This window comes from Syngnathus acus, chromosome 9 (genome assembly GCF_901709675.1).
Source record: "Syngnathus acus chromosome 9, fSynAcu1.2, whole genome shotgun sequence".
In the NCBI taxonomy this organism is placed as follows: Eukaryota; Metazoa; Chordata; class Actinopteri; order Syngnathiformes; family Syngnathidae; genus Syngnathus; species Syngnathus acus.
The window spans coordinates 16,707,850-16,726,787 of record NC_051094.1 but is presented as its reverse complement, the minus strand read 5'-3'; the positions used below and the strand labels follow the sequence as shown (position 1 = coordinate 16,726,787).

The 18,938-nt window shown below is 45.5% G+C and overlaps 1 protein-coding gene across 3 annotated transcripts in view; it reads right to left on the bottom strand.

Annotated features, from left to right (window-relative positions):
• The window catches only part of zfr (zinc finger RNA binding protein), a 76,752-nt gene extending 58,147 nt beyond the window's left edge, over positions 1 to 18,605 (bottom strand). For 2 of the 3 annotated variants that reach the window (XR_005098833.1, XM_037259448.1), the window contains exons 1-5: positions 18,459 to 18,605; positions 18,236 to 18,317; positions 7,631 to 7,910; positions 2,177 to 2,318; positions 1,571 to 1,789 (exon numbers count right to left, since the gene is read on the bottom strand). Coding sequence is in view for 2 of the 3 variants with exons in the window: in XM_037259448.1 (XP_037115343.1) it covers positions 1,571 to 1,789; positions 2,177 to 2,318; positions 7,631 to 7,910; positions 18,236 to 18,317; positions 18,459 to 18,495 (760 nt within the window). In the remaining variant the exon portion in view is untranslated. The remainder of the gene's footprint in view (positions 1 to 1,570; positions 1,790 to 2,176; positions 2,319 to 7,630; positions 7,911 to 18,235; positions 18,318 to 18,458) is intronic. The other variant, XM_037259447.1, reaches the window with a different exon arrangement.
• Between the last annotated feature and the right edge of the window lie 333 nt (positions 18,606 to 18,938).

The window sequence follows — 18,938 nt, the reverse complement described above, 5'->3', positions numbered from 1 at the left end:
CGTCTGATACGAGAGCATTGTGTTCGTATGGAGCGTGTTTGAAGTGAACAGCAGAGAGGAAAGGAACAAGGCAAAGTGTTGTGAAATAAAATATTACCTGTAATACGCATTTAGGTAGAGAACTGAAGTCTCGCTCTTTATATAGCTGACGTGTCTTGCGCATCCGTTCTGCGCATCTGTAATGGCGGCCTCCGTATGATATCCGGTTTGCGATGGAGATTAAAAAACAAACAATATTTGACAATAACACACCATCAAGGATTGGACCATCGCATCAAACGATGTGTTGTCAATTATGAATTTTACTGACTAAGTGTGTTGGGCAGGATGGCTAAATGCGATGCGCGATTGACGTGTCTTGCGCATCCGTTCTGCGCATACTGTCATGGCGGCCTCCGTGTGATATCCGGTTTGCGATGGAGATTAAAAAACAAACAATATTTGACAATAACACACCATCAAGGATTGGACCATCGCGTCAAACGATGTGTCGTCAATTATGAATTTTACTGACTAAGTGTGTTGGGCAGGATGGCTGAATGCGATGCGCGATTGACGTGTCTTGCGCATCCGTTCTGCGCATACTGTCATGGCGGCCTCCGTATGATATCCGGTTTGCGATGGAGATTAAAAAACAAACAATATTTGACAATAACACACCATCAAGGATTGGACCATCGCATCAAACGATGTGTCGTCAATTATGAATTTTACTGACTGAGTGTGTTGGGCAGGATGGCTGAATGCGATGCGCGATTGACAAACAAGAAGAAAGGTGATTTCAAGTTTTATTTCGAGGGAGATTTTCTTCAAAAATTGTTGTACCCATGTATAATGCGCACCCCAGATTTTAGGACAATAAATTAGTTAAATTTTGCGCATTATACATGGAAAAAGACGGTATGTTATTAAAACTTTAAAAAGGCTTTCTGTGTACTGTCTTTCTTTGTAAAAAACTCGTGTGCACGTGCGGCTTATAGTCCGGTGCGGTTTATATAAGAAAAAAACTAAAATATCCCCGGATTTTGGCTGGTGCGGCTTATAGTCCGGTGCAATTTATAGTCCGGAAATTACAGTGCATCCACTAATTTTGCTACCTCTACAAATTACAATGAAGATAATACTTCAATTCTTAAGCATCGAAACCATGGATACGACATTGTAACTTGTTACTCTTGGTAAACTAACCTTGCGGTTGAGCCATAGATCACGAGAAAGGGGTTGTTGGGCATGATGCAGTAAGTCGATTCCCAGACAGCTAATACAAGATTTACAAGGCAATTTAACTTCACACCTGATAGGTGAGCAGGCACTCCAAAGACCCAAACATTTGTACCGTATATAAGTAACTACTTTATGTGTCTACTTTTAGGATAAAATGGGATTTTAAAAATTTTGTAGACACTTGCATACAAGATCTACAAAGCTGTTATGTCACCGTTAGGCATGAGATCCATTTGCTACCGTCAGCTAGCAGCTATCGTGTTTTGATGTGACAAAATCCCCACTATTGACTCAGTATGTTGTGGTGTGCAAACCACAGCCATACTTTGCAGAGATGAACACTTACCAGAGTAGGTGACAGCATTTGTGCTGTAAGTTGGACTCTGAGAATATGATGGGACCACAGAGGCGGCAGCAGCCACGGGCTGGACAGTGGAGGTCACAGGGTAGATGGAGAAAGAGGATGTTGCAGGACTGGGCGCAGCTGGCTTTATTACCGTCACCTGGCGAGTCTGCTGGGTCTGGGTGTATGATGTTACCCCCTGACTATACCCTGGTTTTGGAGCTGGTGAACAGAAAAGTAGATATTTATAGGCGTGATTATCATGAAAATTGAAACATTTAACAATAACAGTATTTAGTTGTTGTTTTTTTAGGCCCGGGGCAATATTACAAATGTTTCGGCTGGTTACTGTTTTACAACTGACACATTCTGATGTAATACAGACAAAAAAATTATTGTCTTTGGTTCTGTAATAAAATCTCATCCAAAATTATATAATTCACTTTCATTTACACCATACAATCGTTGACATCAGTTATGAACTAGAAAACTGAATCAGTGCCCAATAGCAGTATAAAATATGGGATAACAGTGATGTGGAGTTGAACAGTTTAATGAAATTATGTTAACCCACAGACGGTTGAAAATGAATTAGATTCAAGAAAGCACCTGTTTGATAGTAGGACTCTGCAACAGTAGGTTGGGGCTGAGCAGCAGCTGCAACCACTGCAGTTGCAGTTGGCTGTTGGTAGTACTGCTTGCTGTCATATGCCACAGCAGAAGCTGTGGACCGGCCATAGGTGTAGGAGTCCTGAAAATACAACACTCGTACAGTCATACCTTTCTACAACTCCTTCAGTTGATATCTCTGCTGTTGGAACCAGCATGCATGTGATCTGAATTATTTTACAATTTAAATTTTTCTACCTATGTTGTACTGTTGAATATTTTTATAATTATTTATATTTTCACCTTATTTAATACTAATTTGTGAATGCTAAGTAAAATATTGTTTGTACTCTATGGATCTTTCGGTCTGAGTGCACGCTGGCTCGTCTTGCTGCCGCTACTCACCGGCTGTTTTTACCGTTTTACTGTGTTTACCGTGTGTCTGACTTCATAAGACCAAGTCGGGTTGTTATGATGCGTCTAGTGCAGGGGTGGGCAAACTTTTTGACTCGCGGGCCGAACTGGGTTCTAAATTTGGACCGGAGGGCCGAACCAGGAGCAGATGGACGTAGTGTTTGTGTGAAGTAATATAAGCGACCTGTAAAGGTCATTGCATAAAAGACTTTGGCCTTTAGTAGGTAGTAAAGCATGGATATTCCAAACATGTTTTTTGAAAACAAATGCATTTATTAACAGCATTAAAAAAAAAAAAAAATTATTCACTAAAAAACTGCTATCAGTGATTCTCATAAAATACGACACTGTTATTATGAATAACAGTCTCCATCACTTCAGTGCCTGCAGGTCAGATTAATGAAAGATGTTTATCTTATGAGATCACATCAAACGGCAAACATTCTGACCAAATATATCATCTTGAAGAATCGGTGAAAGCATACATCCAAATAAAGTAATCAAAACGGCAACACGGTGAGGGGTATCTGAAAATCAGAGCAGAGTTTTAACTCACAAACACCTCGTAACAGAGGTGAGGAAACGGGAAACACTTCCTTAAAGTAAGCCTTAAGAACTTTACAGGTTAAGATTAGTCGCAAACAGGTGGTGCATCAATGTCCTTGAGCATCCTGCATTGTTTGAAAATGAGAATGGTCGCTAGTTTCAATCCCTGCTATGTGTACAAATCATATTCAAAATGCCTTTTTTTACAACAAACTTGAGCGCCTCCCCTTCATTTTCAGTGGGAACAGTGTTGTTGGTCTCCCTTTTTTGCTAGTGCGTCATAGTCTGGAGTAAAATTTGTTGTGGGTGGCTTTAGCGTAAAACTGTATCTGAAAGCTCAGCGTGCGAATTACAAGAATGCTGTCATCACAGCCCACGCTCTAAATTCGTCACTCGGGCTAACCGGAAGCCATGGCTGACAGGGGCTGTCTTCAGGCTGCTGAGGGCCAGGGACAAAGCCTTTAGGGCGGGGGATGAGGCTGGCTTGAGGACTGCGAGGGCCGACCTGTCCCGGGGCATCAAAGAAGCGAAGAGGGCGTTCTCGTGCAAAATTACCGCCCACTTCAAGGACAGCAGGGACGCACGGAGCCTTTGGCAGGGCATTCAGACCATCACGGACTACAAGCCCGCGCCGCAGAGCTGTGAAGGCGACGTCCGTCTGCTCAATGACCTCAACCGCTTCTTTGCTCGCTTCGACGCTCAGAACAGCACTTGCCCGCTGAAGGCCACTCCCCCTTCCCACGAGCTGCCCCTGTGCCTCTCCGCCGACAGCGTGAGGAGGGCGCTTGCCGCTATCGACATCCGTAAGGCGGCGGGCCCGGACAACATCCCGGGTCGAGCGCTGAAGGACTGCGCTGGTGAGCTGACGGGTGTCTTCACGGACATCTTTAACACTTCCCTGCAGCAGGCCATCGTCCCGTCGTGTTTCAAAGCTGCCACCATCGTACCTGTGCCGAAGAAGCCTGCTCCGTCCTGCTTCAATGCCCCGTGGCACTTACGCCCATCATCATGAAGTGCTTTGAGCGGCTTGTCATGGAGCACATCCGGTCAGTTCTCCCCCCCACCATTGACCCCTTCCAGTTTGCGTACCGAGCCAAACGGTCCTCTGAGGATGCCATCTGCTCTGCCCTCCACTCGGCCCTCACCCACCTGGAGGGGAGGGACTCGTATGTGAGGTTGCTGTTTGTGGACTTCAGTTCTGCCTTCAACACCATTGTGCCACAGCGTCTCATCAGCAAACTTGACAAGCTGGGCCTCAGTACCTGCCTCTGCAACTGGCTACTGGACTTCCTCTGTCAGAGGCCACAGGTGGTACGTGTTGGCGACAAAATCTCCGCCAGCATCACGCTGAGCACAGGGGCCCCCCAAGGCTGCGTGCTCAGTCCGCTGCTCTTCACCCTCCTGACGCATGACTGCGCTGCCACCTGCAGCGGCAACCGCATAGTGAAGTTTGCTGACGACACGACTCTGGTGGGTCTCATCACCAAGGGAGACGAGACTCAATACAGGCTGGAGGTTGACCTTCTGACCGCGTGGTGCAGGGACAACAACCTCCTGCTGAACGTCGACAAGACCAAGGAGATTGTTGTTGACTTCCGGAAGGGTCACGCCCAACACCTGCCGCTGACCATCGACGGTGCTGTGGTGGAGAGAGTGAGCAGCGCCAGGTTCCTGGGGGTGCACATCAGTGAGGATCTCTCCTGGTCCACCAACACCGCATCGCTGGCGAAGAAGGCCCAGCGCCGCCTGTACTTCCTTCGGAAACTCAGGCGAGCGGGGGCTCCTCCGGCCGTCATGACTACATTTTACCGTGGCACCATTGAGAGCGTCCTCTCCAGCTGTATTGCTGTTTGGGGTGGCAGCTGCACTGACTACGACTTGAAGGCCCTGCAGCGCATAGTGAAAACGGCTAGTAAGACTATTGGTGCTTCTCTCCCCTCCTTGAAGGACATTTACACCTCCCATCTCACCCGCAAGGCGACCAAGATTGTGAGTGATGTGAGTCACCCCGCTCACTCTTTGTTTGATCTTCTGCCCTCTGGGAGGCGGTACAGGAGCCTGCGCTCCCGCACCACCAGACTCTCCAACAGCTTCGTACTCCAGGCTGTTAGGATCCTGAACTCGCTCCCCCTTTCAGCGTAGCGTCCTGTTCTTGCTGTCTGCTGTATGCACACTGGCTCGGTTTTGCTCCTCTTATTTATTGGGTTATTGGTTTATTATTTATTCATCGCTCATTTTATTTATTATTTATTATTTATTATTTATGGTTTGTGCCTTCTTGTTTTTGTTTTGTGTCGCCTACTTGTATGTCTCGTCACCGTGGGATGGAGGAAACGGAATTCCGGTTTCTTTGTGTGTCTTGACATATGAAGGGATTGACAATAAAGCTGACTTTGACTTTTGACTTTGAAATTCGGGACTGATACAAATAGAGCGCGAGTGCGCCATGTCCGTACTACTGAGTACGTACACGCACTTGTGAGTGTGCACCGAGCTTTCTGACACGGCTTCCGGTAGTAAATGCGCAGGCGAGCGGTTCCCCATCTACTGGGGAAACGCAGTCATTGCAGGCAAAATGACCAAAAAAAATGTTTAATCATACAATTTATTCAGGGTTGGCGGGCCGGATTAAACGGTCCCGTGGGCCGGATGTGGCCCGCGGGCCGTAGTTTGCCCACCCCTGGTTTAGTGTGTTGGTGGAGTGTTGGTGGAGTGCCCAGTGCATGTCACTTCTCACTGTCAACCCTCACCGCTGGCTAGCAGTATGCGAACGGGAGAGCCGAGTGCGTAAGTCTCTCCCTGCCAATACATAGCCTCTCTAACAGCAAGCCCTATGTAGTGCCTCCACGCGGCGACACATGGTAACTGGGTACAACACGGACCCAGGCTAAACTACAAGGGACTCGGAGGAGGTTTGGCCCCTAGACGTGCGGCACGCAGGCCCACCGGTGTGTGTGGACACACCCTGGTGCCCACGAACCAGCCCCCAACTATGGGTTAAATAGTACCACTGCCCAGTGGGCTCCTCGGGAGAGGAATGGGCTAAGGGAGTCAACCCCTACAGAAAATCTATTTCCCCTTGGGTTGGTGTCAGGAAGGGCATCCGGCTGTAAAAAGTTTCGCTCCAAACATTTTCTCGGTATAGGACTCTCAACCACGAGATGGCCATGGACCACCGTCCCCGGTGGAAGAAAGCCATATTGAGAATCCAGTCCAACCCAGCGGCGCCTGGAAAGCGGAATTTAAACCGATGATGATGATGATGTGTTTACTATTACTGATTGCTATTGTTTGAATTTGTTTTTAACTCTTTGTAAAGTGACCTTGAGTGACCTGAAAGGCGCTTCTAAATGAAATGTATTATTATTATTATTATTTAATACAAAGTAATTTCTAGTTTCTTCAGTTTTCAGTGCAAACAAATACTTGAAAAGGGTATGAAGGTATGAAGTACTACCGAAATGATTATAAGGAAAGCATGAAAATTATTACGTTTTTTTTTCATTTTCCACAAGGGGGCAATTTGGGTCCAGCATACCCCCAAACGCAATATAGATTATAGAGTATAAACTAGTTCCCATGTTATTTTACATTTTCTACCTTTACTGTTGAGTAATTTTATAATTATTTTTCCTCTTAATGAATCTAATTTGCTTTGTTATTTACTTTGTATGGCGGCTCGGTGGAGCACTGGTTAGCACGCCCACCTCACAGTTAGGAGGGTGCGGGTTCTATTCCACCTCCGGCCCTCCCTGTGTTGAGTTTGCATGTTCTACCCGGGCCCACGTGGGTTTTCTCCGGGCACTCCGGTTTCCTCCCACATCCCAAAAACAGGCCAACTGAGCACTCCAAATTGTCCCTAGGTGTGAGTGCGAGTGTGAATGGTTGTTCGCGTCTGTGTCCCCTGCGATTGGCTGGCAACCAGTTCAGTGTGTGCCCCGCCTACTGCCCGATGACTGCTGGGATAGGCTCCAGCATGCCCGCAACCCCCGTGATAATGATAATGGATGGATGGATTCACTTTGTATGTTAATAAAATGTTGTAGTAATTTCTAGTACCTTCAGTTTTCAGTGAAGATGCTATAAAAGGGGCAATTTGGAAACTAATGAAAAAAAAAAACTAGATAATCGAGATCAAATGCTGTGAAAAATAAATTGTGATAATATTTTTTGCCATATCGCCCAGCCCTACTGCAGGGGGTGATACTGACCACCCTGTGTAGGGCTGCACGTTTGCGCACGGACCCCACCTGTTTACCTCTCAACGCAGTCGTGAATGCTGCTAGAACATTTTATGGGATTTTCCGAGAATTACGCATCAGAAGCAAAACACCTAGATGTCGCAATTGTACTTTATCAAAATTGAACAAATCACTTTAATTTTGTTCTTCTTATTCTGTAATGGAGACCCAGTTAGAGACACACACTTCAGTCTTACTGTACAGTATGCTTAGTTACACACGACATACAGGATCATAAAATCAAGTTGTGTACCTGGTAGTTTTGTGAGGTGACTGGTGGTGGTGGTGGCGGAACTTCAGGCTGCCGCTGAGTGTAGCCATAGTCAGCTGTAGCATGGGTTGGCTGGTATCCCCCGTATGCTGCAGCAGTCGCAGCAGCCACTGCGACAGGCGCAGGCCGAGCAACAGCTACGGTCGCTGCTGTGGGAGCATAGGCTGCTGCCACAGTGTGAGCTGCCACAGGTGCTTGATGAACTGTATAACTGGCCACCGTTGTGGGGTGGGTGTATGCTACCCCGGCAGCTGGCTGCTGACTAGAAGAATATAAAACAGAGCAAATTTTAATTAGTTGTGTGTTTTGCATCATAAATATTCATTTGATTATTTTGTCTGATTTAAAAGTTTAAACTAAAAGTACAATGATCCAAAACAGTAATATAATTTCAAATTCAGACTCGATTTATGATTTGACCCCCCAAAAAATTTAAATAAATAAATAAATAACATATAAATAAATTATACATACATACATACTACATACATACATATATATATATATATAAAAGTTTAAACTAAAAGTACAATGATCCAAAACACTAATATAATTTCAAATTCACAGACTCTATTTATGATTTGACCCCCAAAAAATTAAAATAAATAATATATAAATAAATAATTATAATATAAATAAATTATATATACCGTAATTTTCGGACTATAAGTCGCTCCGGAGTATAAGTCGCACCAGCCATAAAATGCCCAAAAATGTGAAAAAAAACATATATTAGTCGCTCCGGAGTATAAGTCGCATTTTGGGGGGCAATTTATTCGACAAAATCCAACACCAAGAACAGACATGAACGAGCAACAACAGGCTAAACGATACGGTATGCTAACGTGACAAACACAAACGAGGAGCTGAGAACGGGCCTGACGTAACATTCAGTTATTTTAAAAAAACTATTACATAAATAACACGTTTATAAAACCATCTGTTTCACTCCAATTCATTAAATCCATCGATCGTCCTTTGTCAACAATGCCGTGTGCCGCGCCGCAGTTCAAATTATTCCACAGGCCCATACAACGATATATAAACTGTAAACAACAATATTATCAAACCATTTGTGTCACTCCAAATCATTAAATCCATCGATCAAATTTCTCGTCTTTTATCGATCGTCCTTTGTCAACAATGCCGTGTGCCGCGCCGCAGTTCAAATTATTCCACAGGCCCATACAACGATATATAAACTATATTTTAAATAACTATCACATAAACAACAATATTATCAAACAATTTGTGTCACTCCAAATCATTAAATCCATCGATCAAATTTCTCGTCCTTTATGTCATCCTGGTGACAGAGGACATGTCCAGAGGATCTGGCGCTTTAAAGTGTTAATTACTTTATTTGATTTTTTCTCCCTATTTTTCATGTTTTGAATATGTTCAAGATAAAGATATCAAAGCATGTGAAGTGATCAACTATACTAAAAATAACATGTAAAGTGGTCAACTATACTTGTAAGTAAGTGATGTGTTAATGATCAAGTAAAAATTTGTGAAAAAAAACATATATAAGTCGCTCCTAAGTATAAGTCGCCCCCCCACCCAAACTATGAAAAAAAACGCGACTTATAGTCCGAAAATCACACACACACACACACACACACACACACACACACACACACACACACACACACACACACACACACACACACACACACACACACACACACACACACACACACACACACACACACACACACACACACACACACACACACACACACACACACACACACACACACACACACACACACACACACACACACACACACACACACACACACACACACACACACACACACACACACACACACACACACACACACACACACACACACACACACACACACACACACACACACACACACACACACACACACACACACACACACACACACACACACACACACACACACACACACACACACACACACACACACACACACACACACACACACACACACACACACACACACACACACACACACACACACACACACACACACACACCCCCCTTCCCATGGGCCAAAGGGGTCGGGTGCAGTGTAAGCTGGGCGCCGGCCAAAGGCAGGGACCTTGGCGGTCTGATCCCCGGCTGCAGAAGCTGGCTCTTGGGACATGGAATGTCAACTCTCTGGCTGGAAAGGAGCCCGAGCTGGTGTGCGAGGCTGGGCGCCTGCACATTGGGGTTCCCCCCGGTGAACGAGAGGGTAGCCTCCCTCCGCCTTCGGGTGGGGGGACGGGTCCTGACTGTTGTTTGTGTCTATGCACCAAACGGCAGCTCAGAGTACCCACCCTTCTTGGGGTCCCTGGAGGAAGTGTTGGAGAGCGCTCCTTCTGGGGACTCCGTCGTTCTACTGGGTGACTTCAATGCTCACGTGGGCAATGACAGCGAGACCTGGAAGGGCGTGATTGGGAGGAACGGCCCCCCCGATCTCAACCCGAGCGGTGTTCTATTATTGGACTTCTGCGCTCGACACGGATTTTCTATAATGAACACCATGTTCAAACATAAGGGTGTCCATGTGTGCACTTGGCATCAGGACACCCTAGGCCGCAGTTCGATGATCGACTTTGTAGTCGTGTCATCGGATTTACAGCCGCATGTTTTGGACACTCGGGCGAAGAGAGGGGCGGAGCTGTCAACTGATCACCACCTGGTGGTGGGTTGGCTCCGAAGGTGGGGCAAGATGCCCGTCCGACCTGGCAGACCCAAACGCTCTGTGAGGGTCTGCTGGGAACGTCTGGCAGAATCCCCTGTCAGGAAGAGCTTCAACTCCCACCTCCGGCAGAGCTTTTCCCACGTCCCGGGGGAGGCGGGGGACATTGAGTCTGAGTGGACCTTGTTCCGCGCCTCCCTTGTTGATGTGGCCGACCGGAGCTGTGGCCGTAAGGTCATTGGTGCCTGTCGTGGCGGCAATCCCCGAGCCCGCTGGTGGAACACCGGCGGTAAGGGATGCCGTCAAGCTGAAGAAGGAGTCCTATCCGTCCGTTTTGGCCTGCGGGACTCCGGAGGCAGCTGACAGGTACCGGATGGCCAAGCGGAATGCGGCTTCGACGGTTGCTGAGGCAAAAACCCGGGCGTGGGAGGAGTTTGGCGAGGCCATGGAGAATGACTTCCGGACGGCTTCGAGGAAATTCTGGTCCACCATCCGGCGTCTCAGGAGGGGGAAGCAGTGCAACGTCAACACTGTTTACAGTGGGGATGGCGTGCTGCTGACCTCGACTCGGGACATCGTGTGTCGGTGGGGAGAATACTTCGAAGACCTCCTCAATTCCACCTACACGCCTTCCATTGTGGAAGCAGGGCCTGGGGACTCTGAGGTGGACTCTCCAATCTCTGGGGTCGAAGTCACTGAGGTAGTTAAAAAAACTCCTCGGTGGCAAGGCCGAACTCCGGGTGGATGAGATCCACCCGGAGTTCTTAAGGGCTCTGGATGTTGGGGGGCTGTCATGGCTGACACGCCTCTACAACATTGCGTGGACATCAGGGACAGTGCCTCTGGATTGGCAGACTGGGGTGGTGGTTCCCCTCTTTATGAAGGGGGACCGGAGGGGAGGGTGTGTTCCAATTACAGGGGAATTACACTCCTCAGCCTCCCTGGTAAGGTCTATTCAGGGGTGCTGGAGAGGAGGGTCCGTCGGGAGTTCGAACCTCGGATTCAGGAGGGGCAGTGTGGCTTTCGTCCTGGCCGTGGAACAGTGGACCAGCTCTTCACCCTCAGCAGGATCCTCGAGGGTGCATGGGAGTTCGCCCAACCAGTCCACATGTGTTTTGTGGACTTGGAGAAGGCGTTCGACCGTGTCCCTCGGGAGGTTCTGTGGGGGTTGCTTCGGGAGTACGGGGTACCGAGACAACTGATAAGGGCGGTTCGGTCCCTGTATCACCGATGCCAGAGTTTGGTCCACATTTCCGGCAGTAAGTCGGATATATATATATATATATACACACACACATACATACATATATATCGTATTTTCCGGACTATAAGGCGCACCTGAAAACCTAAAATTTTCTCAAAAGCCGACAGTGCGCCTTATAGTCCAGTGCGCCTTATATATGGATCAATTGATGAATTTGTTGATCCATACTGGTTGTACACAGTGCTCTGCCAAAATGTTTCAGTACGTTTTAGTACGACTAGTAAATTACAAGGTCGCATCGCTTCCCAACATTACGGCAACTGTAGTCAGGGTAAATTTACGGATTGATATGGAAGGGAAACATAGGTAAGCAGTACCAATGTGTTAGATCGAACTTTAGTCAGTTCCGATCATTTTATAGGAGATCGTTTGAGAAACGCGATTGTTTACACTTTGCTGAGGCTCATGGGAGATTGCGAGCTGAGGCTCATGGGACTTTGCGGATGGCTAATGCTATCACGATAGTTGCTATACGTACCAGGCTATTTCATGTCAAAATAGGCTGCTCTGTTAATGTTTCGAGTAAATCTACGGATCGATATGGAAGGGAAACATAGGTAAGTAGTACCAATGCGTTAGATCGAACTTTAGTCAGTTCCGATCATTTTATAGGAGATCGTTTGAGAAACGCGATTGTTTACACTTTGCTGAGGCTCATGGGAGATTGCGAGCTGAGGCTCATGGGACTTTGCGGATGGCTAATGCTATAACGATAGCTGCTATACGTACCAGGCTATTTCATGTCAAAATAGGCTGCTCTGTTAATGTTCCGAGTAAATCTACGGATCGATATGGAAGGGAAACATAGGTAAGTAGTACCAATGCGTTAGATCGAACTTTAGTCAGTTCCGATCATTTTATAGGAGATCGTTTGAGAAACGCGATTGTTTACACTTTGCTGAGGCTCATGGGAGATTGCGAGCTGAGGCTCATGGGACTTTGCGGATGGCTAATGCTATAACGATAGCTGCTATACGTACCAGGCTACTTCATGTCAAAATAGGCTGCTCTGTTAATGTTTCGAGTAAATCTACGGATCGATATGGAAGGGAAACATAAGTAAGTAGTACCAATGCGTTAGATCGAACTTTAGTCAGTTCCGATCATTTTATAGGAGATCGTTTGAGAAACGCGATTGTTTACACTTTGCTGAGGCTCATGGGAGATTGTGAGCTGAGGCTCATGGGACTTTGCGGATGGCTAATGCTATAACGGTAGCTGCTATAGCGTACCAGGCTATTTCATGTCAAAATAGGCTGCTCCGTTAATGTTTCGAGTAAATCTACGGATCGATATGGAAGGGAAACATAGGTAAGTAGTACCAATGCGTTAGATCGAACTTTAGTCAGTTCCGATCATTTTATAGGAGATCGTTTGAGAAACGCGATTGTTTACAGAGGGCTCGTTGGTTATTGGCTAGTGGATGCATACCGCAACCCTAGTCAACCTCAGTTTGTTGCAGTATAGCTTCTATTTTATGCGCCTTATAATCCGGTGCGCCTTATATATGGACAAAGTTTTAAAATGGGCCGTTCATTGAAGGTGCGCCTTATAATCCGGTGCGCCTAATAGTGCGGAAAATACGGTACATACATACATACATACACCGTAATTTTCGGACTAAAAGTCACTCCGGAATATAGGTCGCATTAGCCATAAAAAAAACATATAAGTCGCTCCGGAGTACAAGTCTCATTTTGGGGGAAATTTATTCGACAAAATCCAACACCAAGAACAGACATGAACAAGCAACAACAGGCTAAACAATAGGTACGCTAACGTGACATAAACACAAACGAAGAGCTGAGAACGGGCCTGACGTAACATTCAGAGTTATTCAAATAACTATTACATAAATAACACGTTTATAAAACCATCTGTGTCACTCCAATTCATTAAATCCATCGATCGTCCTTTATGGAAACGATGCCGCGTATGCGCCGCGCCGCTGACGTCTAAATATTCCACACACCCATATCACGACATATAAAGTATATATCAAATAACTATCATATAAACAACAATATTATCAAACCATCTGTGTCACTCCAAATCATTAAATCCATCAATCAAATTCCTCATCCTTTGTCAACAACGCCGCGCGTGCGCCCTGACGTCAGCCTCGTCGTCATTCCACAGATCTAGTATATAACTATATTATAGCGTTAACAAAGTACAAGGAAAGACGTGGGTTTGGTAAACGTCTCTTTATTTAACAAAACAAACTTCCAGGCGTGTGGCGGCGTGGACTTCCAGCCACGGAGGTTCAACGAGCCAACAAGTACTGAACTGTAACGATAAAAACATATACAAGTTGCTACACGAAATAAAATATATCAAATAACTATAACATAAATAGTTCACCACCACACGGCCCCAAGCACCGGCGTCGACTTCCAGGTGTGTGGCGGCGTGGACTTCCATCCCCGGAGGTGGCCCTTCCAGCCACGGAGGTGGAAGAGAGCTCCATAGAATAGGACCGGGCGTGCGTAAAAGCCATGTCCGAGCCCCATCCACCGTCCTCGGACAGCCACCCGGCCGAGCGCCGGCCCACGACTTCCATCCACGAAGGTGAAAGAGAGCTCCGTTGAGTAGGACCGGGCGTGCGTAAAAGCCATGTCCCAGCCCCATCCACCGTCCCTGGACAGCCACCCGGCCGAGCGCCGGCCCCCGACTTCAATCCACGGAGGTGAAAAAAAGCTCCGTAGAGTAGGACCGGGCGTGCGTAAAAGCCATAATAGTTTTTCAAACCTTCTGTGTCACTCCAAATCATTAAATCCTTCAAACTCTTCGTCCTCCGTGTCACTTACAAAGCCGCTAATGATGCCGGTAGTACGTGGGGCCCTTCGTCATCCCGTGATCGAATCTTTGTCCTTTATGTAAACAACCGCCGCGCCACTGACGTCACTTGAAATTCAAATTACAGTAATCCCTTGCTACATCGCGGTTCGTTTATCGTAGTTTAACATTTTTCTTTTTTGAATTTTGAAAATTTGTGAAGAAATTCACATATAAGTCGCTCCTCAGTATAAGTCGCCCCCCCCCACCCAAACTAAGAAAAAAAAAAACACGACATAGTCCGAAAATTACGACACACGCACGCACGCGCGCAAGATACCGTCTTGTGATCTTGTGGCGCTTAAGAGCATTACATAAAGAGCACAAAGTGTGCAGGAATCCACAAGTAAGTGAGTTATTTAGTGTATTATGTATTGCTGTCAACTGAGCATAACATCACTGCACCTCAATCACTGTTTGGTTTGGATTGGCCACCAAACAAGACAAGCACAAACAGCAACGGACAATTAGGTCTGCGGAAAAGATAATCGGGACCAACCTCCCATCTATCCAAGACTTGTATTTGTCCAGGACCAGGAAACGTGCAAGTAACATCTCTGCAGACCCTTCTCACCCAGGTCACAGTCTGTTCAAACTACTCCCCTCCGGACAGGCGTTACAGAGCGCTGTACGCCAAAACCAGCAGACACAGCTTCTTCCCCCAGGCTGTCGCTCTGATGAACTCAGACCACTCATAGAGACTCAGAGACATCACTGTGCAATAACATCCTGCTCTCGCCACTTCAATGTTGTTAGTTGCCTGAATGTTGACAGTCACTTAAATGTCGTACAGAGGCTGAGATCAACCAGAGTCAAATTCCTTGTTTGGCATGCACAAACTTGGTCAATAAAGCTGATTCTGATCAAGATGACAGGTCACAACCAATCACGGCTCACCAGTTTTCTGAAGCTGAGTCGTGATTGGTTGTGACCTGAGACCTGGCAACTCTGACGTCATTTTCAGTCGATAACAAGTGGCAAAATGGCTGCCCCCTGCGATTGGACAATCATGGGTGAATTTTGCTGTTTAACTCATATTCCATAAACGCTATATTAATCATAATGCTGCATTTAGACTAGTGTGGGTACATACAACATATGATTGTCAAGAAATGTTTGGGGTTGACTCAATTGACTTAATGTGGCTTATTTCTACAGCCAAGCTTCAAGCTGTCAATAGATTTAAGTCTTGTCACATCTGGACCAAATAGCAATACCAGTATCGTACCATGAATTTTAGCTGGCTAAAATGACACGATACCATTGTTTGCGGTACCTTGGGACGTGAAAACGTCCCAACTCACAGGGGAGCCGCCGCGCAGCATGTCTGCCATCGCGTTAAGGTGGAAGCCCATCTGTAATGCTATGTTCAAACCTAATGGGCACTATCGCAATGTGCCGCATATCTCGCGCAAGTTTGTATGCGGTAGAGACGTCATTGAAAGTTGCTTTGGGTCGACAAGAGGGGTAACTCCTACAACAATTGGGAGAATATACCTGGTATCGGTACATGTCTATCTCTAGTAGGGCTGCAGGATATCGGAAAATTATGTAATATGGTTGTTGCGTACAGCAATATCGATATTTAACATGTACCTAAAGAAATTACATTTTATTACTGAATGAATCAATTACATGTTCTCATGCAGCAAAATAAGAAAGCGTCATAATCATTTCTGGAAGGTGACACATTTAAGTTTGTATCTTACTGGTCAAATTCAGATAAAAGTAGGGCTGCATGATATTTGAAAAACATGCAATATGGTTGTTGAATATAGCAGTAACGATGGAGCGATTTTTTAACATGAACATATTGAAAAGAAATTTTCATCATCTAATGGACCATACATTTTTTTCTTGCCGAAAAATAACCAAGCTCAAGGTATTCTTAGCAATGTTGTAATCAACCTTGATAAAATTTAACTATTAGGTGGCGATGGACATTAAGTTTGCACCTGACTTGTCAACTTTAGATAAAACCATACAATTCTGTAAGAAAATTATTGCATATATTTGTGATATGCAAATTGTGTGGGTGAATATTGCAATAGATATTTTTTTCAATATATCCTGCAGCCCTAGATAAAAGCAAACAATTCCATAAAAAACTTTGCATGTCTTTGTAATAAGCAGATTGCATGGGCCAGACTGGTGGTATCCTGGCCCTAAAATTTGAGACAGTACAACCAAGAATTTTATCTACTTGCCCCAGTGCAAGCAGTAAATTGGCAGATTTTTTGTTCAAGAAAAGAATGACTCTTGAATATTTTTTATTGCCGACCAAATTTCTGCTCCACACTTCAGCCAATTGATCAATAACATAGTGAACATAAATTCATAGTGAATGCCCCAAAATCTTTTACTTGAGCACCTAAAATTTCAGGTTCGTGGCCCAAAAAAAAGTTAACCTGGAGGGGCCAATTTCGTTGATATTCTTTCAACATATTGTGCAGCCCTAATATCTAGTATTTACTTGTGTACAGCTATCGAACTGCACCAAGGGAGCAACTCCCATCTCACCCGCAAGGCGACCAACATTGTGAGTGATGTGAGTCACCCCGCTCACTCTTTGTTTGAACTTCTGCCCTCTGGGAGGCGGTACAGGAGCCTGCGCTCCCGCACCACCAGACTCTCCAACAGCTTCGTACTCCAGGCTGTTAGGATCCTGAACTCGCTCCCCCTTTCAGCGTAGCGTCCTGTTCTTGCTGTCTGCTGTATGCACACTGGCTCGGTTTTGCCCCTCTTATTTAATGGGTTATTGGTCTATTATTTATTCATCGCTCATTTTATTTTATTTATTATTTATTATTTATGGTTTGTGCCTTCTTGTTTTTGTTTTGTGTCGCCTACTTGTATGTCTCGTCACCGTGGGATGGAGGAAACGGAATTTCGGTTTCTTTGTGTGTCTTGACATATGAAGGGATTGACAATAAAGCTGACTTTGACTTTGACTTTGAACAGTGTTCAACATTAACCAAAGTATTTATCACGCCCACCCCACCCCACCAGCCACTGGATTGCCATGTTTTCCAAAAAGTGCGAGGACTTAGTCATACCTCAAAGAAAAAAAAAAGGTACTGTGCAAAAGTTGTCTACTAAGCGATGTCATGTATCTTGCCTTCTCCTTCATGTCCACGAATGAAGCTGCTGTGTCCGGTAAACCCCGGCAAGTCAAACGCCAGTGAGTAAAGCAAAGCGCAAGTAAAGATCACACCGCGTTTGGTCTGAACGTAGCATAATACTTGGGAATATGATGCTACAATATGGTTCATTGAAGGATTATTATATTTTCTGTGCCTTTGTGATGACAGACCTTTGACGAGGTTGCAAATAGCTACTATAAAATATCATGGTGCATGTTTATAAGTGCTCTGGTGATGTATGGACAGGTATGGTACAGATTATGAAATCCTGTTCATACAGTTTGTTCCATTACCTGCTAGTCATTGGAATAATACATTTGCCCTAAACAAAGATCAATGCTAAAGTTCTATATTTTCAGGTAACACCTACAGCTGTGGTCACAAGTCTTCACAGCATGGTGAAATTCTGATAGACGGGAAATGGGAATTGTCACAACCAGCTACGGCAAACAGATTGTCATCTTTGTTTCTCTGACTGAGTACACTGGTACTCTGAATGCCTGCTCACATCCCACTGGAGCAGAGAGATACTGTCACCCATCCTCCCCCTCCAGCATGAACAATGGCAGCAGTGGAAAGCATTTTCTAAACTGTATCGACACATGCCGTGAGCGACGACCTTCTCGCTCATCAGAAAGCTCGGGGAGGGTGATCGCCTTACCTATACTGTGCGGCAGCACCATGAGTGAATCCAAAGTAGTTGCCGGTAGCCATTTTGGCATCTTCACCAAGCCGGCTGGGCACTGCGGAGGACATGGAGAGTTACGCTAAGCTAACTGTTAGCAATAAGCTAAACAGAGCACTCCAACGACAAATGAGCTTCTTATGTCGATACTGTGTCTACAGCTTCGTAAGATGAAAACATTTTTTGTCGTGACACTTACCATAGGTGAAGGATACAACAGGACATATGGGAATCATTGGTTTTGTGTATTCTAGCGACGATCGAGTAGGTCAGCGTATTTATACAGTATTACATGTCGCACCCGGAAATGGCGTCCGAGCGCCTGCGCGAAAGCCAATGCAGACTGACAGACAGTCAGATAGACAGACAGACAGACAGACAGACGTAAGGTTTAGCAGCTTCATGTACATGTATTGAGTTTATATTAGTGGCCAATATAACTATTAAGTGCCTTAAATGTCGTCACCAGAATTAAGCCGACGACCGAGGGCAGATTTCGTGCATTTTAACGACCCCCCATTGATGGAGGACTTCATTTTTGTTAACATCCTATACACTTTTCAACAAATCAAATACAGATTGTTGGCACTCTTACCTCTTGCACATTTTTTATTTATCGTATAATCGTATAAGTTAGAGCGCGGGCAGCTATGCCCAAGGTCCGACACACATGACGTTG